This window comes from Drosophila tropicalis, unplaced genomic scaffold (assembly GCF_018151085.1).
Source record: "Drosophila tropicalis isolate 14030-0801.00 unplaced genomic scaffold, ASM1815108v1 contig_463, whole genome shotgun sequence".
NCBI lineage: Eukaryota > Metazoa > Arthropoda > Insecta > Diptera > Drosophilidae > Drosophila > Drosophila tropicalis.
In genome coordinates, this window is record NW_027172929.1 from 1,314,957 (window position 1) to 1,341,104 (window position 26,148).

The 26,148-nt window shown below is 37.0% G+C and overlaps 4 protein-coding genes across 10 annotated transcripts in view; 3 read left to right on the forward strand and 1 right to left on the reverse strand.

Moving 5' to 3' along the window:
* The window catches only part of bip1, a 67,227-nt gene that overhangs the window by 6,618 nt on the left and 34,461 nt on the right, over positions 1-26,148 (forward strand). The gene's annotated exons all lie outside the window — the stretch shown is intronic.
* The window catches only part of LOC137574440 (uncharacterized), a 50,356-nt gene that overhangs the window by 6,523 nt on the left and 17,685 nt on the right, over positions 1-26,148 (forward strand). The window lies entirely within an intron of this gene.
* Sarm (sterile alpha and armadillo motif) overlaps positions 1-26,148 on the reverse strand; it is a 45,217-nt gene that overhangs the window by 4,933 nt on the left and 14,136 nt on the right. For 3 of the 6 annotated variants that reach the window (XM_068286747.1, XM_068286748.1, XM_068286749.1), the window contains exons 4-7: positions 14,256-14,630; positions 7,955-8,424; positions 6,954-7,356; positions 20-2,023 (exon numbers count right to left, since the gene is read on the reverse strand). In XM_068286747.1, the coding sequence (XP_068142848.1) occupies positions 20-2,023; positions 6,954-7,356; positions 7,955-8,424; positions 14,256-14,630 (3,252 nt within the window). Of the gene's footprint in view, positions 1-19; positions 2,024-2,892; positions 3,579-3,992; positions 4,032-6,953; positions 7,357-7,954; positions 8,425-10,333; positions 11,286-14,255; positions 14,631-26,148 lie in introns of those variants that run through there. The other 3 variants (XM_068286750.1, XM_068286752.1, XM_068286751.1) reach the window with 3 other exon arrangements.
* On the forward strand, positions 15,653-20,261 carry LOC137574438 (dyslexia-associated protein KIAA0319). The gene is given in 9 exon segments (XM_068286753.1): positions 15,653-16,845; positions 17,008-18,348; positions 18,418-18,549; positions 18,610-18,718; positions 18,782-18,972; positions 19,034-19,568; positions 19,631-19,758; positions 19,760-19,802; positions 19,864-20,261. Coding segments are annotated over 9 exon segments (3,432 nt in total). The 5' UTR covers positions 15,653-16,098; the 3' UTR covers positions 20,070-20,261.

Sequence of the window (26,148 nt, forward strand, 5' to 3'; positions counted from 1 at the left end):
ATAATCGATTTGTATATACCTTTAGTAGACTGGCCAATTGTGAGCCATTGGAACGTCTGTAGCTAACAAATACATCTAATGTTTTGGCCATATTCTCTTCCGATGAACTGGGCAGAGAATTTTCTAAATTTTTAACGGCATTCAATATCCTTAAGCGATGTATTGAATTGATAATGCTGCACTCCGTCATTAACATATCCTCATTGACATGGGGCAAGGCACATTTATCGATGCCAGCATTTAGCATCGCATACGTATAGGTACAATATTCAGAACCAATTTCCGATAGAAATTGATGCATTTTTGCCGTATCCTTTGATGAGTAGTCGGCCATACGTTTGAGATTTTGCAATTCACGTTCGAAACGCTTGAGGAGTATGCCATTCGTGATTCCGATATCACTGCGTAAATTCTCATGATTGAGTTTCAATAGAAGATCCCCATCGACTTGGGATTCGGCGAATTGATTGATGAATGAATTGAAACCGATTTGTTTAACCCACTCTTGGACATCTTCTACCGACCACAAGGGCACCTGTTGTGACAATTTATGCGGCACAGTCTCCCCGATAAGTCTCAGGGCTTGGGCGGCAAATTTCGAGGCAATGGCATTGGGGCAACTGGCCACAGTTTTTAATGCTTCAATGGCATTGATTTCACGGAATATATCGGTATTACCTTGTTCCCGTTTGATGCCAGCTTCCATGCAGAAATGGAAGGCAGCCAAATTGCGGGCTTCTTCACGATTTGAACTCAGGACGGGAACCAATCGCTTGAGCCAATGTTTACTCTGTCCATGGGCATGGGCCAAATTGGATTTGGCAAATGCCGATGGATCGTGCGTGGTGACAAAGGGCTCTACAAGATCCAAGCAACCCGATTTCAATACTTCGGCCTCAATCTCTTTATTCGCCACCAGAACGGCAATGGCTAGGCAGGCATAATACTTGATATTATCATCATTGTGAAAGGCCAATGGGAACAGCCACATGGGGACTTTGCGTAGAATCATTTCCTCCTGATTCTCAGCCCCACCGTACAACGATAGATTGGCCAAGGCGCTGGCACAATGACGCAATGTCTCCACATCACTGGTACGACACTCAAAGAGTACGGCATCGAGGCCACCTAAACGTATCACATCCGAGCATGTGCCCTCTGAATGCTTAAATAGATGCTCCAATATGCCAGTACCCACGCGGGAATGCTCCATATTCGATTTTTTCGTACACACACAGGCTACATTGACGACCTTGTCGAGGCCGTTGTCCACAACATGCTTGCGATTCTCTGTGGTCAGGCACTGTTCCAGCAGTTGGGCCGACGAGAATTGCAGACGCAGATCGGGTTTAACACAATTCTTCATTAATAAATCCAAACCGCCGCTTTGACGCAGAGAATTGCACAGGGAATAGCCCAATTCATGGCCATGTGTGGGCACTGCCCAGGCACGACGTATCACCTCATTGATCTTTTCCAGATATTCGGATTTCTCTTTGCCACCGCTGATCCCAGAATTGGTGCCTCCTCCTCCCCCTCCTCCTGATCCACCATTACTACTAGCAAGACTAACAGCCGTTGATCCACCTTCATCCTCTTGCAGTGAACTCACAAAAGAGGTTAGGACATTTGAATACTTGTTGATGGTCTGCTCAATTTCTTGTTGGCCACTGCCGGCTGTTAACGATTTCAAATCGTCCAATTTGAGATCGTTTAGCTTGATCATTTGATGACCATTCATGGCAGCGGAGGACATTTGTGCGGAAGAAGAGGAGGTGATCATGCTGCTGCCCGTACTCGAGACACCCTTGTGGGTCATCGAATAATTGGCTTGACTGGCCGATGACATGTGCTTCTCCTGGCTAATGATGCCACCATTCGTGGTCATTGTTTGTGATTGCTGCGATTGGCTAATGGCCTTCTTGTCAGCCGAAAACGTATCGCTTTGGACTTTAATACTGGCGGCGGCCACATTATTGCTGGCCTGTTGTGTGATGTCTCCGGTGCGTAGTGAGAGCGCTTCCTATAAAAAAGAATGGATAAGACAGAGAGTGAGAGAAAGACAGAAATAGTAAGTACATATATATAACAGTTTGATCGAAATAAATTGTAAACAAATAATGTGTGGGGCCACAAAATATCAAGGAAACAACATGCTTAACAAAGTGAAAATAAGATATAACAGTTGACTCTGTTATACTGCAAAGCTGGGACGGATCTTTGTATGTAGGTGTGAATTTTGTAAGGAATATCAAAATTGAATCAGTTTAAGAGGTAGGAAATATTCCTCGTTTCGTCAGCCAATGATCTGCCTCTTAGCCCTGGCCAAAAAGTGAGTGTACATGATGTATAACAGTTTTTCAAAGCAATAAAAACCCTATAATTCCAGTTTAATGCTGGAATTATAAATAGTATATATTGAGCATTTCGTATTAGCTGCAAAGAAACGCAGGTATAACAGTATAACAGTACACTCTATTATACTTAGAAGCCAAAGAAAGTTTTTAAATGATGTATAACAGTTTTCCAAAGCATTAAAGAAAATATTTTTCTAGTAATGGTTGTAGTAGTTAAACAGAAATGCTAGTATAACAGTTTAAACACTGTTATACTAATTTATAATTGGCAGTTTGTATTTTGTCACATTGCCCAACAAAATAATCCACACTTAAAATAAGTAGCGCAATAGTATAACAGAATAAAATGTATAACAGTTGGTAAAAAAAGCTAAAATAAGCCGTTATTTAGCAGTTATTGTAATCGAAAACTTCCTAGCAGCATTGCGTAACATTATTAATTGACACTTTTTGCCCAATAACTAAATAAATAAATATGTATAACCCATTTGAAATCACTTGGAATTCTAGTCAAGTCAATCAGACTGTGTTATACCTTGCTCTGTTCTACCTCGATGGGTATTTCGCGAACATTTTTTAAATGACAATTTGTTGATATTGTTGAGGGTGGCGGAGAAAGTGGTGTTGGTATTGTAGTTGTTGTTGTTGTTGGAGGTAGTGGTGGTGGTGGTGACGGTGACATAGAACAGTTGGCAATTGGCTGTAAAGGTGGATTAGAACTTTTACGTACTCTGGTGCTATGTGAACTAGAACTTGAAGACGTAGCCGATGACGACGACGACGAAGAAGAGGAGGAGGAGGAGGAGGATGAAGAGGTGGCTGCAGAGTTGGAAGCTGATCCAGATATTCTAGCGGCAGCGGACGATGAAGTGGACATGGCAGATGATGCATTATTACCAACATTAATAACTTGTATTGGCTGTGGTGGCGGTGACATTGGTGAATTCGAACGACCATGAGAGAAACGATTCGAGGTGCTTGTATTGGACTGGGGCGGCGGTGGTGGTGATAATGGCATCTCAACAATGGGACTTGGTGAACGATTTGGCACAAAATCCGATTGTCCACTCGAACGGAAGATGCCCTTACGGACAGGCCAAGGTGCTTGTTGCGACATCGGGATGAAGAAACGGCGGAAAGGCGTTACGGAACTAAACTGATTTGACTGATTCGTTGCGAGGGAATTTCAATGCCAACGAATAACACGAAGATGTGAACAGGCAGAAAAAATAAAAATGTTTTCTGGTTCGTTGTGTATTTTTGAAGAAATCTCTTGTTTTTTTTTTTGCTCCTTCTCATATAATTTAAACAAAATGTTTCGATTTTGTTTTATTCACATAAAAATAGCGCACTAAATTGCCTTTTGTATCGGTGTGTGTGTGTGTGTGTGTGTGGGTTTGTGTCTCTCTCTCTATGTCTGTATTTGTGTGTCTGTGACACTGACCGACAAATTTTACAGTTATTTTGTTGAGCTTTTTGTCGTTATTGTTGTTATTATTTGTATTGTTGTTGTTGTTGTTTTATTAATTAACAAGACAGTTTACATTGGGGGACAAAACACTTGTTGCTCTGTACATAATAATTCTTTGGTTTTTTGGTTTTTTTTGAAAAAAACAAAACAGAAATGAAGCTCACATAGCGTCGAAAACGATAGCCCATCTTTGGATTAGTCTTTCGTTGGGTTCAAAAACTGCAGCGATTAATTGTTCGTTCAGTTTTCGTTCGTGTGATTAAAAAACACTCTTGAACATAAAAGATTTCTTTCGTAGCGATTTTTCGTTGGGTTCGGTTTGGACCCTTTGGACCAACTTTAATTAGTTGTTGGCTTTTGATTTTCGTGCATCTTTTGCTGGGTTTCATACGAATTGGACGTATCGTCGTTAAGTATTTCAAGTCTTGAATTCAATTCAATTCACTTTCTTTTGTAGCGTTCTTTCGTTGACTTCAGTTTCAACCATTTGGAGCACTCTCCTTTTAAGTTTATGTGTTTTCTCTATCTTTTGACTGTTTTACACTTTTACGTTCAATTTTCTTTCACTTTCGTTAAGCTTTGCCGCCAAATTTTAAATACATCGATGTTTTTAAGTTTTTAGCATTAATTGTTTCTTCTTTAATCAAAATTTCTTGATCATATCACTACAAGAAACAGACAAATTGTCACTTTCGTTAAGTTGTAGAACAATTTCAAAAAAAAAAAACAGAAAAAAACACCTGTTTCATTACGCCGACAATTTACATTCCACACTTGATTTCATCACTTTGTGGAATCAAATATTTTCGTTCGAAAACTTTGAATGAAGGTCAGATTATAGTATTTTGAATATTACTTATTTGAATGGGTGTATATATATATTATTAGGATAATTTCACACTCGAGATTTCGTTTAATATTTTCACAGCCGTTTTTTTTCTTTCGATTTATTCTTATTATGCTATTTAATTAGGAAGTCTTTGTCATTTTTAGTTTTTTTGTTTTTGTTACTTTTTGGAAGTGCAAATAGACACATTTTGTTCAACAGTTTCCCACCGATCAACACACAAATAGAGGCATATATGTATGTATATATCTCTCTCTCTATCTATCCTATACATGCACATGTATATATGTATGTATATATATATGTATACTTAGTAAATTTCAAATATATGCAAATAATTATTTCGATTTTTGTTGCTATTTGTCTACTTTTGTTTCTACATGGCGCAACGAACGATGTTTCGCTTTGCTCTGTCTGTCTGATACTGAGACGTCCGATCAACGCTCAGCAATGTTTTATATATATATATGTATGTATATTTAAAAGAAACGCAAAATTCTAGAGCACTCTAACAACACAGCACAGTTTCAGAGCGTAAAATAATGGCAAATAAATCAAAAAAAAGAAAAAAAAGAAAAGAACTCTATATATATATTATTTATATGTATATTTATATATATGTTCATATATATGTAGTTTCGATTGCGTTACTTGGAAATGCTTACAATGCGTGCCTTTTTTGCCTGCTCGTTAAATGGATTTTACAAATTGACGCAAAAGAAGGGGTCCCAAAGATTTTTAATTGTTACTAAAATTTCATCGAAAATTAACAAGAAAAACAATGAGAGAAACACACACGCACACACAGAATTAATGTTTTGAAGAATTTTATTGAGGGATTTTGTTTAACACTTCCCCCGCCTCCCGATCCAAGATGCTGAACCGGGAACGTGTGTGTTTGTTGGCCCAGAGCCAACACCATACATATGTACATATGTATATATCGTATATCTATATGGGAAATTATGTTCCTATTTGGCACGATGATGTCGTCTCTTAGCGGGGAGAACTCAATAAGGTAAATAAAAAATATCATAATATTTGATTTTGATCCATTGATGAGTTTTTGACAGATTATTTATGTATATATATATGTATATATATTTTTTACAAGCTTAGTATTTGAAAATAAAGAAAGTCCTTTATTTGAGTTCAAAACTTGGAAAATGAATTAAAAACTGTAAAACGTGAGCCAATTTTCCAATATTTTTTATGCAAAAGCGAATATTCCAAAAGAGAAATTGAAAAGTTCATTTCCCCAAAAGTAGGCAAAGGAAAACACAAAAAATTAAAAATGTTTGGGCAAAGTTTTCTTACTTATTATGCAATTATTTATTAATTGCCATAAATTTCATCAGCCGCAAAAAAAAAGTCGTCATTGATTGAATGATCGTTGGCTGGAATCGTAAAACAATCTATGCTAATTTGTCATGCCAATACCAATAAAGGATGTAAAACAATCTACTGAAGTTCTAATACATACAATGATTAGATAAGGCCACCGTAGACCAATAGCGACAACAACAACAGCAACAACAAATGGTAAATTATTGTAACCAATGGCAACTAAATGTTGGTATATTCGCGGCTATTGTACCTGAAATTTTCGCAGCATTGAAGAAGATGAAGGGCTAGATGAAGATGATGAAGAAGAAGCTTTGCTTTTGCTATCTTTGATGTCGTCACTTTTGCAAAAGTTTCGGCGCAGAGACAATGAAAATTTTGGGCTCCTTAAGAGCAGGCATTTGTTTAAAAACATTTCACATTGAAATCGACCAAAAATTTACAAAAATTTGTTGCCTATTTTCGGGCAATATAAAAATCAATAAAAAAAAAAAAAGAAAAATATCTTTTTCACTACTTTCACTTGCAAGTAATTTACAGTTTCTCAGTTATTTGGTATTTCTTTTTGTTTCGTTTTTGTTGTAATGTAATTAACACACATCCATCCAACGGAATTCGAGCCAAACATGCAAGCAATGAACTTCACACTAAAACTAAAAAGGAGTGCCTAACAGTTGGTTAAGGGCACCAAAACAACCGAGCGAACAACCAACCAACCGACCAACCGACCGCAACAAACCCCCAAAGGGTGTTCATTGAATGGGAGTACGTCATTCTTTTGTAAGCTTTTCACATAAAAAGCTCCTCGTCTCTGGGGGGCAAAGCAAAGGCAAGTGGGTGGGATAAGCTAGCCGGGTATACATATGAATATTAACTTTGATATGATGTGGTTATTCCCGTTGTCGAAGGGCGGCGATTTTGATAGATGACTAACCTGAATCACAGCAGCATTCTCCTCGGTTTTAACGCCATCCATTTCCGTACGATTTCTCATCGCCGCAGCAGCCTTATTCTCTTTGTAATCTATATCGCCCGCCTGTAGACGTTTCATTTCAGCCGAATTGCTTGTCGCCTGCTCAGAACTGTAACCATCGGTGACCACTTTTGTTTTCGATTCGGTTTTGGTGCGTTTCTCTTGAAACTTAATGGTATCGATAGTTTTATTCGAGCCGCTCAAAGCACTGCTGGCACTCAATTGGGCGGCAGTGGGATGAGTTAAATCCAAACCGCTGCCAAATGGATGATGATGATGCGGATTGTCATCGTCGTCGGGCATTGTAACTATGACATTGCAGTCATCATTGCCGTCCACTAGATTCTCAATTGAGGTGCGCAATCTAAAAGTGTGTGAGAAATAGACGAAGTAATCAGTTTAAAAAGTTGCCCAGAAAAGTAGGCTATGTTTATTTGTTATTATCCTTAATGAGAATTAATGCAACTTTAAAGAGCATTTTCAAAATTGTTTATACCCAAAACTAACAAAAAGAGAGTTAGTACCCAAAAATTAACCCCTAGCAAAAGAGAGGATCATTGGAAATTAAAAAAAAAAAAAAACTAATTAAAGTATTCTGCCAACAACTTTCTTAAGTTGATCTGCGATTTTCAATCTCATCTTAGTTGATATTCAGTGAGATTTTCCTCATTCATTTGAAATATATTGAATTAATGGATGCCCCTTAAGAATGAACGTATTTTTGCAGGGCTTGAAACAATTGAAAAGGGTATACAAACGTCGCCATGGTGTCGATTATGTAAAGAGCTTTGATCTGTATTTGTTCCCAACTAATCTGGGTTACATAGCTTATAAGTGACTTTCAGAGCAAAAGATGGGGGGAATTCCCAATGAGACACAGCTTCAGTTAGATATCAAACTAGAGGTTACACTTCGTAATAGTTTAGGCTGGAAAAAAAACACCGCTTATCTTAGAAACTTACTGTTTTTGTAACCGCGTTATCTTGTCCTGACTGCTCAGACCCCTGAGATCATCGATCGATGTCATTTTTGTTGATGGCGTCACAATGGTGGTGGCCATTGTGTTGTTGTTGTTGTTGTTATTGGTATTGACTGGTGTGTTGGATGCTGTGATGCTGCTGTTTAATCCTACTCCTCCTGTACACGTTGTTGTACCTGCTCCGGTTACTCCTCCTTGCATACGTTCAATGGCCAGATCGTTTATCTCCGACATGGACTTTTGTATATTAGTGAGATCACGCTTTACGGCCGCTGCTTTCATTTCCGATGACGATGACGACGACGACGACGATGAGGACGATGATGTTGAGGACTGTGTGGTTGACTGAGATGATGAGCTCGACAAATGTGACGAGGATGTGATTTGATGATGATGCAGACGCTGCGATTTCTTTTCAACACGCGTTGTTAAACTGCTGCTGCCGGTAACAACCTGGAACAGAACCGCAAACACAAAACAAGAATATTAAATGTTAATAAATATAAAATGTCTTTTGGCCGAATATTTTCAACTCCTCTATACGTCCGTCCTCCCTTGTGTCTGTCTGCATTATTATTCAATAAAATATAGAGTAAATACTTTATTTTACTTGATAAACTGTGGCGCTATCTTTTTGGCTGTTTATGGCATTGGCGCTCTAACATTTTTTGTTTCGCCTTTGATACATAAATCAACTGCGGCCATTTGTTTTGGGATTGACATGAAGCCGTATACTATTTACTTTAGCCACGGCTTTTCCAACCTACCAACCTAGCACCACTGCGCGCACCACTGATAGATGGGAATAATGATAATGATGATGATTTTTGGTCTTTTGTTTTTTATTCTTTCTGTTTGCGATAAAGAAATTCTAACAGGAATTTTGATGATTGGCAAATAAAACACTTTTTATGTGGATCTGAATTCGCGACTTCATGTGATTTGCTTCAATGACTTGATTTTATACTATCTATCTATATACTTAACCAGATTGTTAAGACAACAATTTTTACATTAAGCAGTGTTTCTAAGAAACGTTTATAATGATAAAAGCACATTGCTATGCAAATTGTTATCAAGAATAAATGAAAACTATTTGAAGCAGGGAGCAAGGGAGAGAGAGAGAGAGAGAGAGAGAGTGAGTATGTGTAACCTGTTTTCAACTTTGCATACTTTATTGGAAAATCCAAACCAGTTAATCACTGAAACTTTATAAGTTTTCTTATTCTAAGTACAAAATAATAATAATTAATTAATTATTTCGAAAACTGGTCCAAAATCAGTTTCAGTTTGTATTTGTGAAATACTTAGTTAGTCACTATAAAATCTAAAACAACAAAGTGCAAGTTGGTAGGAATATCTCTCTGATCTCTCTTGATAGTCTTATAATGGGCATTTTCCACTGACCACGATCACTTCTAAATTGATTTTTAAGTCAATGACTTCAGGTAGTAGGAGATCGGCATTGACCATCAACGGAATGAACTCATCCTCAACTGGTTAAAGACCATTATTATTATTAAACAATAAAAACGATGATGAAAGTTTTCGTTGTATAAAAAGAAAACCATGATTAATTTGACTTTGCGATACGAAAAATCTAAAGAGGTTTCTATCGTTTTCGTTTTTGGCTATTTAAGGTCTCAGACCAGAAGCCAAGAAATCTCACGAAATGTGCGACAAATATGGCACTCAACCAGGCAGATATTACGAATCAATGCTAATTTTAAAGACTATAATGAAAAGGAATGTGGGCGACTATATACTACAAGTGATGCGACCTGACAGATTTCTTCATACATACATATATGTACATATGTACATAAGTGTATGTACATACATATCCATCTAACTATGTGGACTTGATGAAGTTGCAAACAAATATCAAGTATACGTCATGTTGGTCAAAAAATAAAAGTTAAACATTTACTTTTAACTCACTTGCTTAATCAATTGTCTTAATCTCTTTACCCCCGCCCTTAAATGCTGCCCCCTCCCGTTCAATCACTTATTCGTTCTCTCTCACCCTTTTTCTCTCTTTCTCTATCTATGTCTCGCTTCTTCTTCGTCTTTCTCACTTGTTTCTTATCGACAAGTTCTTTTTAGTAAATATTCTAGAGAGCATTCGTGTAAAGTGGAAATACTCTTGGACTGACTGACGGAGGCACGGACAAACGGACGGTCGGACATTTGAAATAAAAGATTAGATATCAATTTTATAACATTTTTTTCTGTTTCTTCAATTCTGTTTTTTTTTTTTAATGTTTTTCATTTTACTTTTTTTACTTTTTCGTTTCTTCATACCAAACACTGCGTCATTTACTAATTTATCGTTATGATGTTGTTGTTGTTGTATACTAACCGTTCGAGTTATTACAAAATATATATATGTATATTCTTATATTTTGCGGGTTCGTTACAAATTTCTATGAAAATTCAATAGAAATTTGAGGTTTGTTTTTTATTTTTGTTTTCTTAATATTTATTTTTATTTAGCCAAGCCAAATATTACGTATACTATACGTTGCCTAATCAGAGTGGCGGGGCGGGCAACTGGTTATCATTGCAAATGACACAACTATCTATATATACCATGTATATTTCGTAGGTATTTATATAGTATATTTAATGTTTTCCACAAAATTTCTTTTCACTCAAGAGACACACGGAACAGACAAAAAAAAATTAAAACCAAACAATTTTTGCACAATTTTTCTCGTTTTTTTGTTTTCAGTTTTCTGTTTTTCGCTCAAAATTCGCGTTTGCTTTCCGCGTTTTCCCTGTTCGAATTTGCTAGACGACTGAACTTTAACAATTCTTGTCTTTTTCTTTTGTGGTTGTTGTCGTTGTTTCGTTGTTGTTCGTTTTTTTTCTTTTTCTTTTTCAATACTGATAACACTAAGTTGTTGTTTTATGTATACAAGGTATGGAGAGGCGAGTTCGTTTTTTTACAATAATAATAATAAAAAAAAAAAATTGTTCGTTTTCTTGTTGGTGTTGTTGTTGTTGTTGTTATAATAAGCAAAACAGAAAATGTCTCTTTTTCGATTTTATAATTGGAGGTGGGTTTTTTTGGGGGGGGATTTTCTGTTGCTCTTCTCCAAAGTTCGTTTGAGGGTTTTACACACACACATGCGTTTCAAAAACAAAAAACAAAAAAAAAAAAAACAAGATGAATTTTGAAAAACTACAACTGAATGGCTCAATAACTTTTTGGGTAATTTTGAGTTCGTTTTAATATTTTTAAGAAAATATTTTGATTTATTTTTGCTAGTGGCGCGACCCTCGTGTTCGTTCGTTTCGTTAACTAAATTAAAAATGAGCTCTCTGAGGCTGAGCAATTTCTAACTTGGCGAGCTTCAGTGGGAGGGAGAGCTTTTTTAGCCAGTCGCTGCCGCTACACAAACGTAACGGCGCAGCGGCGACAGCGACGCCGGCCGCTGACAGCTGACAGCTGCTTTTTTTTTTTTTTTTTTTGTCTTTTTTGCGACGATCACTTTGGTCTTTTGGGGAGAGCGAAAGAGCTGGCACTAGCTCAAGTGTGTGTCTGTTGGCTTCAATGCGGCGGAGAGAGGGGCTGAGAGCCGCTAAGTGAGCTGAGAATTCTAGGAAATCGCTGTTGTTGTGTGTGTTGGGTGTTCTATGTAAATATGATGTGAGTATATGTATGTAGGTACATACCCTGTCCCATTTACCACCCCCCCAAAAAACTAACAAAAAATGCATGAACAGACAGGAAGAGCGTGTACCGCTGCTAAGAACAAGATGACTGTTAATTAAATACATAAAAATAGTTAAATGATTATAGGGCCAAGTAAGAATGTGACACCAAGTAACAAAGGTTCGATATGCGGGTTAAAGGGTAATTTAAAGTCGACAAAGTTAAGTTTTCGAATACCTCCTTCTCCTCTCATATGTGGGTAGTTTTAGTTCTGTCTATATTTTAATTTATGCTTTTGAATATTTTTGCATTACCAATCAAATTTTGCTTGTGTCTGTTTGAATGGTTGTGTGTGTGTGTGTGTTTCACGTTCTCAGCTTGTATTCTATATGTGTGTCTGTGTGTGTGTTTGTGTCTAATTAACGCGTTCGTTTTGCTTAAAGCTGATGCCAACGCTCAGAAGATTTGTATCTCGTGTTCTGCTGATTTTTTGCGTTCTTAGCTTTTCACATTAGCCAAGAGAAAGAGAGTGATAAAGAAAGATAGAGCAGCAGAGAGAGAGCGAGAGGGTGAGATGTGATTTTTTTTTTATTTTTGAGTTTTATTGTTTCACTTTAATATTTGTTTATATTTTCTAGTAGGTAATTAGTATTAGTATGCATAATTAGGTGTTAATACTTTAATAAATTGTTAAGTTCAATATATTTGACTACAAATAAATTCAAAGTGAACCAACCGGTTGGCTTTAGTGCCTGTCAGCCGGAAAGAGAAGGATATAGAAGAAATAACATTTCTTTTGCCATATAGTTTTATATTATCTGTTTTCTATACCTGTACATATAGAATTCATTGCGAATAATTTTCTTTGTCGCTTAGGTCAACAATTTCTGCGAAATATTGTTAACCATATCATTGAGACTAAACGAAAAAAAAAAGCTTTTTTACCTAGAAAACACAAATTGTCATACCACTTAATTTAAGTGTGTTGGATGAGGTCGCCCGCCGCCACCTTTTTTCTTCTGCCTCTGCTTCTCATCGATTCTGTAGAAAGCACACCGTGTTATTTATATTCTCTTCAAGTGGTATAGAAACGCTCTAACAACAATGTTCGGTTAAAACCCAAGCAATTGTGGAAGCCAAGTTACCTACTAACCTCGCGCACCTTCTCACTAGATTTCGATCTTCTTGAAGTTAATCGAACCTCACGAAGAGGAACCACCAACAGACTTTGATAAGGAATTACAGAACTGCATCGCTTAAAATAGTTGGGAATAACAAGAAAATGAAGCGATAAAGGATTGGGTCATGTGTCCCACCTCTATCATAAATGAAAGTGTTGCTTGTCAGCCTTTTATTTGGTTTGCGCATTCTTAGTCAAGTGCAACTTGCATAATCTAAAAAAGGTTGACAACAGCCACCCACACGAATGTACTTGATCTTTTATAGACCCAAAGCTAATGCCATTTATGGAAGTATTGTAGAGCCCCGCACTAACTAACTAAGACCTCAAAATCATCATCTACATCCGCCTTTGGAAGCGTGGTGGAGAGAAGGAAGAAGAGAGAAAGAGGGGGGCCAGTTAGACAGACGCGCTTGTGACGTCGCATTATTCAAGACGAATGATATATCAACAGACTCGTGTGCCACACATAAACCGGCAAATGAGTCATTCTTAACAATTTTAGAAGAATGCTGAAGAGAGATAGACAGAGAGGGAGAGAGAGTGACTCTCTGGTCTATACAAAGAGAGAGAAAGCAAAGATTAAGTTAGTTTCATTTAAAAGAGAGATGCAAACTGACAATGAATTAGGAACTGAGCATTGTTGATTGCTTTATTAGTTTTTTTTTTTTGAAAATAAAATATGTGTCATAGGCTGGCTGATTGACAGGCAGACAGCTGGGGGGTTGGCGGGATGGATGAATAAGGGGTTCCAAGAGATAGGTCCGAGATAGACAGACAATTAGAAAATGCTTTATTTTTAGGCAAAACTTTTGACCAACTACATTTCTTATCACAAAAAATTATAGCGGAAATAATACAAAATTTGTTGGCCATTTTATTTGCATGGGGCGAACGCGTAAGGGGATATGATAAAAGATTCTATACCCTAAAGGAATTTGTCTGACAGTCATTTACATTCACCGTCAGCCTAGGCTAAGCATTAGCCTGCCCTTGTTATGGCATCCATTAATTTATGACGTATACGCAATGTGTGACGGCTAAACTAATCACATTCACGATTATAATCAATCAAACAATGACGAAAGTTAAACTAATACATTGATACAAAGATGTCGACAACGAATCTTAAAGAATCAAGACAAGAATATACCTATGTCTCATAATAATATAGGGTATATTTGGTGAGTTCTAATCGATCAATGAGTGGTGCTGATGGCCAGCAGCCAAAGTGTCGCCCCCAATTACTTTTAATCTAATCGAAGTAGGGTCACCCCCCTACCTACACCTGCCAACCACCTAGCAGTGTATGCATTGTGTTAACTTTTGTTTTTTTATCAACTGAAAAGGTAATAATGTAAAAATAGCCCTATTATGCGTATATGCGTTTCTCGTCTAATCGTTCACCTTGCTTGGCAGGGCATGGCGTGGTGGTTTGGTTACCTGTTGTGACGTGGAAGTGGACTGATGTGAGGTTTCCTTAAGGCTACTGCAGGAGCTAGAACTTGTGTTGATCTGTTTGCCTGTGGAACCACCATTTGTTGTTGTTGCCAGGCAATTGGTTGGACTTGGTTGTAGCTGAAGATGTGATTGAGGTGGTTGAGGTGAATTCCCAGAACTGCTGCAACTGATGTTGTTTGTATTGTTGTTGCTGTTGTTGTTATTATTGTTACTGCTACTACTGCTACTGTTGTTGTTGGTGTTGTTGTTGTTGCTGTTGCTATTGCTGTGATTCTTTTTGTGAAAGTTCTCAATCAAAGTGGAGGCTGGACTCAGCACGCCAACTCCATTGTTCGAACTATCCGAGAAATCTGTCATCTGCAATAGTAGAAGAAAAAAGAAAGAGAAACCAAATTTTAGCAGAGGTTTATTTACTGAAAGGAATTCTATACCACTCTCCTCCCCACACCACTTAAATGAATGACTAGACTGTTTTTTTTATTAGAAAAGTGCCTCCCTCTCAACACTTAAACAATTGCAAATTAAACAAATAAATACATACTATAGAGAAAATGTGAATCCCAGCAGATAAATCTGTTTGTGTTTATATTATGCATTAACATTTCCCATTTTTCTTTTGTCTTTTTTTTTTTTGACTGTGTATACCAAACAAATAAAAAGAATCGTGAGAGCTGTGACCATCAAACTGTATGTATCTGGTGGCGCTCAATGGCTCACAAACTTTATCAATTTCATGTAGTTTTGTTTTAATGCCGCAAGATTTAGATAAATAAAACTCCACCACTAAAATAGACGTCAGACCAAAAGCCAGTTAAATTATTTAGTGAGATATATTAAATATTGCCATGAAATTTATTAAACACCAAAAAGCCGACACAAGCTGCAAGAATTTCAGTTTTATTTTTTTTGGTTCAATTTCACATGTTTGTGTAAAACATTTTACAAGAAAATCAAAAAGGATTTTGGCCACATGGCATTAATTGGGGAATTCTCTTGCTAATTTCTCTACTTTGAAGTAATGCGAAATTATGGTTTACGTTTATTATCTTTTGTTTAGCCTTTAACATGTTCACAAAATTTTTGTTTTGTTGCCGCCTTTGTTTGTTATTTTTCTATAATTCGTTTTTATTTTTGATTTTTGTAGAGTTGATAAATTTGCATATATACATATATGTATAGTTAGCAATAGCTGTGATTTATGGCCATTTTGCTAATTTGTTTTTAGTTTTTTTTCCTCCCCTTTAAGAATTGAAATTGGAATTGTAATTAATGTTTTGTTTTGAAAAATTTACATTTCAGTTTCTGTGTGTGGGAGGAAGCACTCATACTCACTCATATGTACATATGTGGGTGTGTTTATTGTGCTTTGCTTTCTGAAATCGATAATTTTGCAAATTAACTTTTCGTTATTGCTGTTATTAAAATAAGTACACTGACACAATCATAAAATTTATAAGTCGAGCAAAACTATTGTGAACCACCAAATCAATGAGCTTTTTAAAGCTTTTGTCGTTTTGAATTTTGGCGGCACTTGTTGCACTGTGGCGCCATGTAATCTGAAATGTAAATGTGACGTAGTGTGGCCAGACTTAGCGATGAAAAGTATCTTGTCTCTTTATGGTGTGACAAAGTGAAGTTTTACCAAGGTGTTGCCAGAATTAGCGGAATTCCGCTTCTGGCAACATTGAAAATGTGTAATTCATAACTTTAATTTAATTAAAATTAATTAAAAACGAACGCCGAAGTAACAAAACAAAAGAAAAATAATAGTAATAACAATAACAACAACATAAAGCAGCAAACGAACAAATCCTCTGCTAACACAATGGCACAGGTAGCAGCAGCAGCAGCTAAAACAGTAGCAATACGAACTATTTGGACTTGCTACATTTGTTTGTTGCTTTTCCTGATGGCGTCAGCATATGCCAACGTCGACGACGACGTCGTCGTCGCAGCCAAGCAAAAGTTGGCAGCAGCAGCGGCAGGTGAGACTTCTATGGGCAATAATGGCAAAACGACTGCGACTCCGATATGTTCTCGCATGCTGCGACATGTCTTTGAGAATGCCCTACCCAGAGATGAGCAGAAAGCAGGGATCTTTGAGGAATACAAGTCCCCATCATCAGAGGCTACAACGGCGGCCCAGGGTGACCGTGATCTAGGAGAGGAGACTTATCTATGGAATTGCCTGCAGGCCTGTTGTGAAAAGAATCACACTGCCAATGATTGCAATGTGGTGTTGGTTTTCAAGGCTAAATGCTTTCACATCCATTGTGTTAGCAATGAGGCATGTTTACCCAAGAAATCCCAACGAACCATTGGCGGTGGTGGTGGTGCCGGTGGAGTAGGCGGTGCTGGTGGACATGGAGGTGGTGGTGGCGTGCCAGGAGTCGAAGAGCTTGAAAAGGTTCAAATGGTTTTGGTCAATCCAAAGGATACAGATGAATCTTGGTCACAAATACTTAAAAAGGCCAAACACAATGAGAAAACTGAGATTTTAACCTACGATGAGGAAGTCTTGAATTTTTGGAAGAAACCAAGACAAAGACTCCCATATTTGACACGCGCGCAGGTGAGTATCCGTGTTCCTAACGCTCTCCCTGTCTACCTAAGCAGGGCGTATCTACTTAGCAAAAAAACAAAGGAATTGATAACACAAAAGTAGAGACTTGTATAAGAAGCGGGGGCAGGAGTGTTAACTTCTTTTACTAATGTTTCAATCAATCAAATGCAGCCGGATTCGCCTTCATATGAGGATGAAGTGGATTTCCAACCAATGGCCGAAAAGCGTATGATGAATGCCGCCGCTGCCGCCAATGTGCAGGACAATGAGAACGATGTCTTAATCAACGAGGACTTAAACTATTTCGGTGGACCAGAGGGAAAATTTATGACATGTGATTTGGAGACGCCATGTCCACCGCAAGAGGAATGTGTACCCTTACAGCCGAATGCAGCGACAGGTTTATGCACTTGTCTTACCGGCTATCGAAGGAATAAGCAACGCAAATGCATATTGGGAGCAATACCATATCGTTCCTATTTAACAGCAGCCGCCAGCAGCAGTAATGAACAGGACCAGCAACAGATGTTGCCATCAGATGTCGGCACTGAAATGTCCCCCGATATGGTTGTGCCCAAGGAGAAAGAGAAAGACAAAGATAAGGATATTGTGGTATCGGTGATGTCGAAAGAAGTCCGTTTGCCCGAACAGGAGGTTACTCTGGCGGCATTTACCGTGCCCGATGAGCAGACAAGCGATACGAAATACAAATATCTATGGACTCTAATATCTCAGCCAAAGGGCCCAATGAACGGCACAATTTCTGATCAAAGTAAATCGAAAGTGAAGCTATCAAATCTCTCCGAGGGTCTCTACACATTCAAGGTTACTGTTACCAGTGAGGATAATCTATCATTTGGCGAAGCGGAGGCAAATGTCACTGTATTGCCCGAGAAGCGTATCAATCAGGCACCGCAAGTGATTATAATACCACGAGTGCAAATCATTCGGAAACCCACAACAAATGCCATACTCGACGGAAGTACGAGTACCGATGATGACAAGATTATCAACTGGCATTGGGAGGTGATATCCGGACCCATTGGCTATCAACCCCAATTACCGGAGGTCAATACATTGCAATTGGATTTGACATCGCCGGGAAATTATACCTTCAAGTTGACTGTAACCGATTCCAATAATGTCACAAATTCCACCACAGCCTTTATAGCTCTGCTCAAAGAGACCGATTATGCTCCGGTGGCAAATGCCGGTGATGCTGTCATTCTCTATTTACCCAATAATAATGTGACTCTCAATGGTACGGCCAGTTCGGATGATCATGAAATTGTTGCCTGGGAATGGACTAAAGATGCTAGCGATGAGGCCAAAGCTGTCGATATGCAAAGTACTCGAACTCCCTATGCACAATTATCGAATCTGGAGGAGGGCATGTATACATTCGTATTGAAGGTAACCGATGGCAGTGGCCAATCGAGTACAGCTAAAGTTCATGTGTTTGTTAAGCAGCCAACTAATTCACCGCCAATAGCAAAAGCAGGTGCCAATCAGGTGAGAAGAAGAATTGATTGATATCTGAATTAAGGTAGCGAGTGATTCATCTATATATATTCCATATAGACTACCAGTTTACCCATCAATTGGGCATTACTCAATGGTTCGGAATCAAAAGATGATATTGGCATTAAAACCTATCACTGGAAGCAAATAAGTGGACCCAAAGATGCCATAATACTAGAAGCGAATACTTCAGTAAGAAGATCCAGCTATATAGACTATAAAGAATTTGAACAAAATGTGCACTCTTTTTAGATGGCCAATGCGACTTCTCTGACATTGGGTCTATATGAATTTGAATTAACCGTAATGGATGAGAATAATAATACAGCAAGCGATTCCACTTGGGTTAAAATAGTTCAAGGTAAGTCATCACTCGTCATCTCAGTGGATGAGATTGATGCTAATGATAACACTCTGTCTCAAGAACGCAATGCCGCACCGGTGGCCAATGCTGGTGGAGATCATAGCATTACCTTGCCCATGACGGCTATATATTTAAATGGTTCGCAGTCCTGGGATGATTTGGCTGTCGTTAAATATCAATGGACACGTGAGGATAATAGTTTGGCAGCAGGCGTCATTGTTGGCAATACCGACAAAGAAGCCATAATGATTGTAAGAGGAATGGAATATAGAAAACTCAATGAGAAGTCTGATAACATTTTTTTCTTGGCAGCTAAGCAATCTTGTGCAGGGACGTTATGTTTTCAAGCTAACTGTTAGCGATGATCAGGGATTAACTAGCTCCGATACCGTAAGCATTAATGTTCATCCCGATCCGATGTTGATGCATTTGGTACAAATAACTTTACCCATGGATATAACCATACTAACCCAATCCGAACTAGATTCCATAGTACAAAAATTGCAATTACTATTGGGTGATGATAACAAAATTGAGATTAGGGAACTTAAATATGATCTAAATACAGGGGCAGCTGTATTGGTCTTCTATGTAATGAGAATATCGCCGGCCAGTGGCTCGGAATCGAAGGCGGTAAATGGTTTACATGTTGAGAGATTACTACGAGCTAAACTACAGAAAGATGCCTCCATATTGGGTGCCCTATTTGTGGATATACGTGCGACAGTCTGTCAGAATAACTGCTCTGGACATGGACAATGCAATCCCACAACCAGAGCCTGCATATGTGAGGCATTTTGGATGCCTTCGGCTGGTTATTTCTTTGCCAACGATGAGGCTAATTGTGGTAAGTACAAGATTGAGATGCAGTCTATCCAGCAAAGATATTGATTTCTCTCTTGTATACAGATTGGTCCATTCTATATGTGTTTGTCGGTGTAATATTCACTTGCCTGTTATTATCGGGTGTCTTTTGGGCCATAGCCTGCGCTTGCAGACAAACCAAAACGAAGCCAAGGCTACGCCAGAAAGTTCAAAAAATATGCCCTGATAGGCAATCAAGATGAGGAGGCAATCAATTGTAAGTAATTGTAATCATCTTCCATGAGATGTATCAATCAATCTTTCCGTTTTATATCCAGATTCACGCACCTCGCTAACCGAATCGGAAACCGATTCAGATGTTTTATTCGAAACCCGCACAAAGTCAAATGGCAAAATTCCACATAGATCTTCAGCGCACGGTGGTCATAGTAGTGGCGGAAATGGAACTGGTAGTGGTTCCTCCGGTCGTGAAACTGGCCACAAATACCAAATTAATAAATTGGGGCGCAAAATTAAGGCATAAGTGAAAAATTAACTAAAAACTAAATCCGTGTAACCTAAATGTGTGTGTTAGTTGATATGTATGTGTGTGTGATATATAAATTTATATGATTTTTCTTTTTTATCTATGTACGTTTCTACATTCATATGTGCAATGTATTTTTACATCTATTTGTTGATGGAAACAAAAACTCGCCTACGTTCCTTTGTTTTTAATTAGTATTATTTTTATATATGTAATATTTATTGTTTATGTCACAAATTTTACTTTTGACTACTATTACACAAATTTACTTTCCTTTTTTATATTTATACTTATATATATATATAATATCTGTATATAGGCTATAGAATGTTTCACAATCAATGTAATAAAATATATATACTTATATACATACATATATATAAAGAGAAAATAATGATAACGATTGTTTTGTGGGGCATCCTCAATTGAAAATTTCACCAAATTGCATTCATTTGGATACCAAATTCAACATTTTAAATGGCTTGTTGAAAGCCCGAAAAAAATGATAGATAATAATTTGAATTACATGTTAATTGTAAAGGATAATGTAAAGTCCTTGAAACTTTTTCTAAAAAGCCCTCAACTTTAACGAATCATCAAAAATTAAATGATATTAATCTTCAGATTCTCTTTTTCAAACTATGGTGTGGTTAAAAACTTCTGTCAAAGGTGAAAGGTAATGTTCAGATAAAGCAAATACCTATACATATACAATATATATCTATGTATATTTGTCTGAATGAATGGTTTCTTGGAATTCCTTTCCTGCTATAACCTGTTGACATGTTGACACACGCGACCAGTCAAAGAGACGACCCTCTCATCATTTCGCAAGGAAACGAAAGTTAAGAGATCCAAAGAAAAGTGAAGAATTTGTGTTCGATGTTAATGCAAATAATGACGCAGTTTTTTATTTGGACCACAGGTCAACCCACGCGTAACGTCACACACATCCGCCTAGTTTGGTCCGACCGATTGCGATTTGCGGGTGACCGTATGCGGATTTAGTACATTGTGTGTGTGTGTTTTTTTTTCTGTCTTTCTTTCTTTTCCTGGTAATAGTCTCTCGAGATATCTCCGGAAAAAAAGTGATTCATTTTGGCCTGTTTTTATTTTGTCAGGCTGCCTTGTCTGAGCATGGCTTAAATGTTGTTTTTTCTTTTCTTTTTGGTGGTTTTATTGATTTTAGCCGGATTTTTGGTGAATTCTTTTTCGCGTGTGTGTTTCTCTCTCTTTGTGTGTGTGTGTTCATTTTATTATTCGCGTTTTTAATACCCTATTGCTAATTTGGATAGGTATATCAACTAATAAACTTATTTCAAATTGAATGAAAACTTGAGTTAACTTTAAGAAGCTAAGTGACGACTAAGTTTTCATGTAGTAAGCCATTTAGTACCCTGTAAAGCTTTTTATATTTTGCCTTTGCAGGGTATTTTGATGTGCAATATATAAGTATATGGAGTGGGTGGGGCATTAGTTTTGTTGATGTGGTTATGGTTCGCACATGCCACACGCATGGCCCATTTTTCACAGCTCTTTTTGGGGGTAGTTGGGTGCGGCCATAGAAAGAACAAGAGAACACGCGATTCCCCCATAGCATTCAATGCCCATTGCCCATGAAATGGGTGTCCTTAGTGTCCTTTTGTTAGGTCTGCTAATTACATATACTCTTACTGTGACCTTACCATTATTTTGCATGCCACACAGGTAATTGAACTTTTGACCTTACCCACCAAAACAAACCAAACCACAGCACACGTGAATTCCTTCATGAAGTTGTTGTTGTTGTTGTTAGTAGTAGGTAGTAACCATTGAACATTCATTTTTATACTTTATTGTTTGTTAATTCATTAATTTTCAATATCGTTTCATTGCCTTTTTGACTAATTTTCATGCTCAACTTCGTTGACAGTTTACACCTGTTTGAGAGTTATTAACATTGACTATATAATAGCCCTCGTTCCCACCCCCTCTCCACCCATTCTTCATATACTTCAAGCTTCAAGAGGTGGGTCATTGGGGTAGAGGGGAAGGGCCAGGCCAGGCAGGCTACTGGTGTTTCTTCTCTCTTCTTTTTTGTTTTATTGTTGCTGTTGTTGTTGTTGTTGTTGTTGTCATCATTTGACAAATCATTTGGCTTGAAAAATAAAAATAGCCACCTGTCGCTTTGAGTTATGAGCATTTTGCATAAATTAAATAAATTGGAAATGTCTTTATTTCATGCAAAAGAATTTTTGCAGAAAATCTTTGTGATATATTGTTTGTTAATCTAAAGAAACGTAGAAAACAACAAAATGAGGGTTCAACTGGAATGTTTTCCTTTGCCCTGGACCGTGGCATAGTTTTACATGCCTTGTTTTTTTAACAGTTTGAGAGTCACAACAACTTCTTGTTGTACAATAATTCCAAAATTCCCAAACAATTTGAAACTATTTCAAGGTCTTTTCCTATACCTATACGGATTTCCATTCAGCACCAACAAAAACAACAACAAAATGTTATAAAAAGAGGGAGAAAAGTTATCAATTAACATAAACAAAAGCGAAACGTGTGGCAAAAAAAAAAAAAAAAAAACAAAAAGAGAGCAAAAAAACTGGATGACAAAAAGTTTGTTGTATTTTATTCTATCTTTTTGTTTGTTTCTTTTTTGGTTTGTAAATTTTTTTTGATGTGATTTAAATGAACACCACTTTTTTGGGGCGGGGTGACAGTGAGTGGAAGGAGGGAGTGAGTGATTGGGAGGGGTTGGTTGGTTGGCTGGTTGGGGTTTTTTTTTTTTTTTTTGCAAAATGGCACACAGAAGACAACGCTTGAGTGATTTTTAATGTATTCGTGACAGTTTTGTTGTTGTTGTTGTTGTTGTCGTTGCTGTTTTATCTTGCAGATACACGTCCCAAGTCAAGTCCAAAAAAATAGCAAAAAACAAAATGTGTGTTTTATTTGCGTTTTATTATTGTTTAATTAGGCTTCTTCTCTCCCCCTCACGCTTCTCCCCCTCGCCTTCCCCCCACTCGTTGTGTATCTGTTTCTGTTGTTGTCTCTTTCTTCCCTTGGAGTGCCATTTATTCATCTATGAATGCCAAACTTTTGTTTGTTATGACTTTTCCTTCATTATGAAGCAAGTTTATTGTTCTGACTGCGTTCAGAACTGAGTTAAGTGAGTGGGTGGGGGACGAACATTGCAAATGAAAAGCAAATATTAAAAACAACAACAACAACAACAAAAAACCTTAGAGGATCGCCCTCAACTCTATTCGAATTCTATGGCATGTGGGCGACAAAGACAATGCATTGGCTTAAAGGTTCGATATTCAGACATCTGCATGTGGGCTGATGGCACACTGTTTGCAATAAGTATATGGACAACAGTTCAAATAGCAATTTTGTTTCCATTCATAAAGCTATCAAAACGGTTTCATGTCTTAACATTCAAGAATGGAAGGGAATTTGGTCAAACAAAATTAAGAGAAAAAAACATTTTTATTGCAAACCTTTAATATAAATAAAGTGCACAAGTTTGGTTTAAACGAAAAATTGTAGTTTTAGACTATCAATTCAGAAGTTTCAAATGTTTATAAAAGCGAAAAGGGTTTTTTAAATCTATTAATCACTGTTATCCTGGTGAAGTGAAGGACACTTTAAAGGACAGAATGATGTTCCATTGCGACTATTCGAAACAAGATACTTTCTTAGATATCATCAGCAAATTATTTGTTAATGTTACACTTTTCGCATTCACTGTGACCGAGTCTAGATTTTGTCAACCATTTTGGGGTATGTCTAGCCAGGCCTCGCTGTCGACGCCGCTGCCAACGTTGTTGCCGCCTTTGCACTCAACTTTCTCAGCTTGAAGTAAATCAATTTGCACTTCCCACCTTTTGCCCACCTGCCAAGTGCGCAATTTTGTTGTTGTTGTTTCTTTATTGAAATATCTTAGCAGGGCTAAAATGTGAAGTGAAAATGCAATTCATAAAATCTAATAACTATACTAGATACACGCGACATGGCAAAGGCATTTCCCTTTTAACGCGATAGACGGAAAATAATTTAGCTAGACAAATTGCATTTCCCTCTCTCTCTCTATCACCCGATAGTAGATAATATAATGTGGATGGGAGGGAGAGTGGGGTGGAGGAGCAGGGGTTGTGTCTGAGAGGTTGTTGCGAAGTGGGGAGAAAGAAACAAAAGGCATAGACAAGTTCAAGGTCATTGCAAAGCATAAAACATAAAAGACAAATAGATAGAAAGAGAGAGAGAGAGAGAGACACACACACACTGAGAGTACAACAAACAAAAGGGACAGGTAAAGGAGAAGAAGGGGAAAGGGGCAAGTAAACAGCTGCATTACACAGCCAATTACCCAAAAGATTTTTTGCCTCACAGAAGACAGCAGAAACAGCAAAACGAAATCTGTCTCATTAGCCCAGAGATTAATTTATTTGGTAAAATGCAATTTAATTTTGCAAAATCTTTCTAACCAAAACATAATGCATAAAGAAAGTGGAAAACACATAATACTAGATTAGAATGTTGAGTGGAGGGAAAGGGTGAAGAGTGAGCAACAGGAACAATGATCATTTTCAACAACAAATATTTCAACTATTTGACAATAAATTAAGAATGTCATTCCAATTACAAATTAAGATATAAGTCCATATGGAGAAATTTAATTGCTTTGATTAGCGGGAAAACTGCAAACTAAAACAAAACTTATTTTTATAATTTCAATCAAAATTCCTCCTTACACGTATTATGTAAGAATTTTAATAGATGTTTTTTTTATATAATCTTAAATCGATCGGTTGGCTTCAAATTACCAACATTTTATATTAATTTAATCGGCTTTAAAATTTGCCATTTGAATTACATTTTTAGAGTCAAAAGTTGTTGTTAAGCAAATAATTGCTTTTAAATTGAATGTAATTAGAATTAAACCAAAATTTATCTATTATATGAATTTCGAGAGATTTTTTGTTAAGTTATTGGAATTGATCTTAAAAGTGTTTGTTAACTTTGAATTGTTAATGATTTCTAAAAGAGAGACAAATTAATAAAGAGTTTTACTTTAATTTTCAATCTATTGAGTTTCTAAATTGATTTTGAATAGTTTTTGAAAATAGTTGTCAAAAATTCAATTTCAAACAAAAGTAAGTCCTTTAAAGGGGATTTTCCTTTAATGCAGTCCTTGCAATACTTTTTAGTCGCTTTCCTTTCTTTTAACTTCTTCTGTGTGTTATTGTGTGTGTGTTCCTGGGTGTGTGTGTTTGATTAGCTTTGATTGCTCGATTGCGTGGGCTGGTTTAATGTCTTTTGACAACTTTTCTGTTTAGTAATGATAACACAACAACAAAAACAACAACACAACAAAACAAAAAAGGCCCAAAGTAAAGATAAGCCATAAATAAACACTAGTAAAAAATTGCAAAAAAAATATAAAGGAAACCATAAAAAAAATCAAAGCAGAAAAAAAGGAAAACCGGTTCGTTAAAAAACCAATGGGGAAAAATACATAAATAACAAAAAAAAAAAATAAAAACAAAACCAAAAAAAAATTTGAAATGATTGTGCGAAATTCTAGATAAATTATATATATCTGTCGATTCCAGGGAATCTAGCATATAATAAAAACTATTGTTCCAGTAAACATTTGGCTTTACCTTTTTATTTCAGTTAACAATAAATTAATCAACAATTTTTAAAAATTACACTTGAAATGAACAACAACAATGAGGAATACATTGACTGGTTCATAATTTTTGCATTTTATTTCATAATTTTTCTGCTCTTACACTTGAACAAAAAAAAAAGCATCTAAGAGCGGCACAATTTTAGTTAAATATTTTTTTGTTTTCTTTTTTTTTTTTTTTTAATATTTATTCTTTATTTTTTGTTCAGCTTTTGCACGCGCGGAAGCAACGAACACAACTGAACAACAAAAACTGAATGAAAACACACAATAAACTTGTTTGCAACACGCCTCCCCTCCCCTGCCATCCACCCGCTCACACCTCTCACCCCTCACCCCCTGATCCCAGACCCCCAGTCCCAGTCCCCACGCGTCGTCTACTACTCTTTG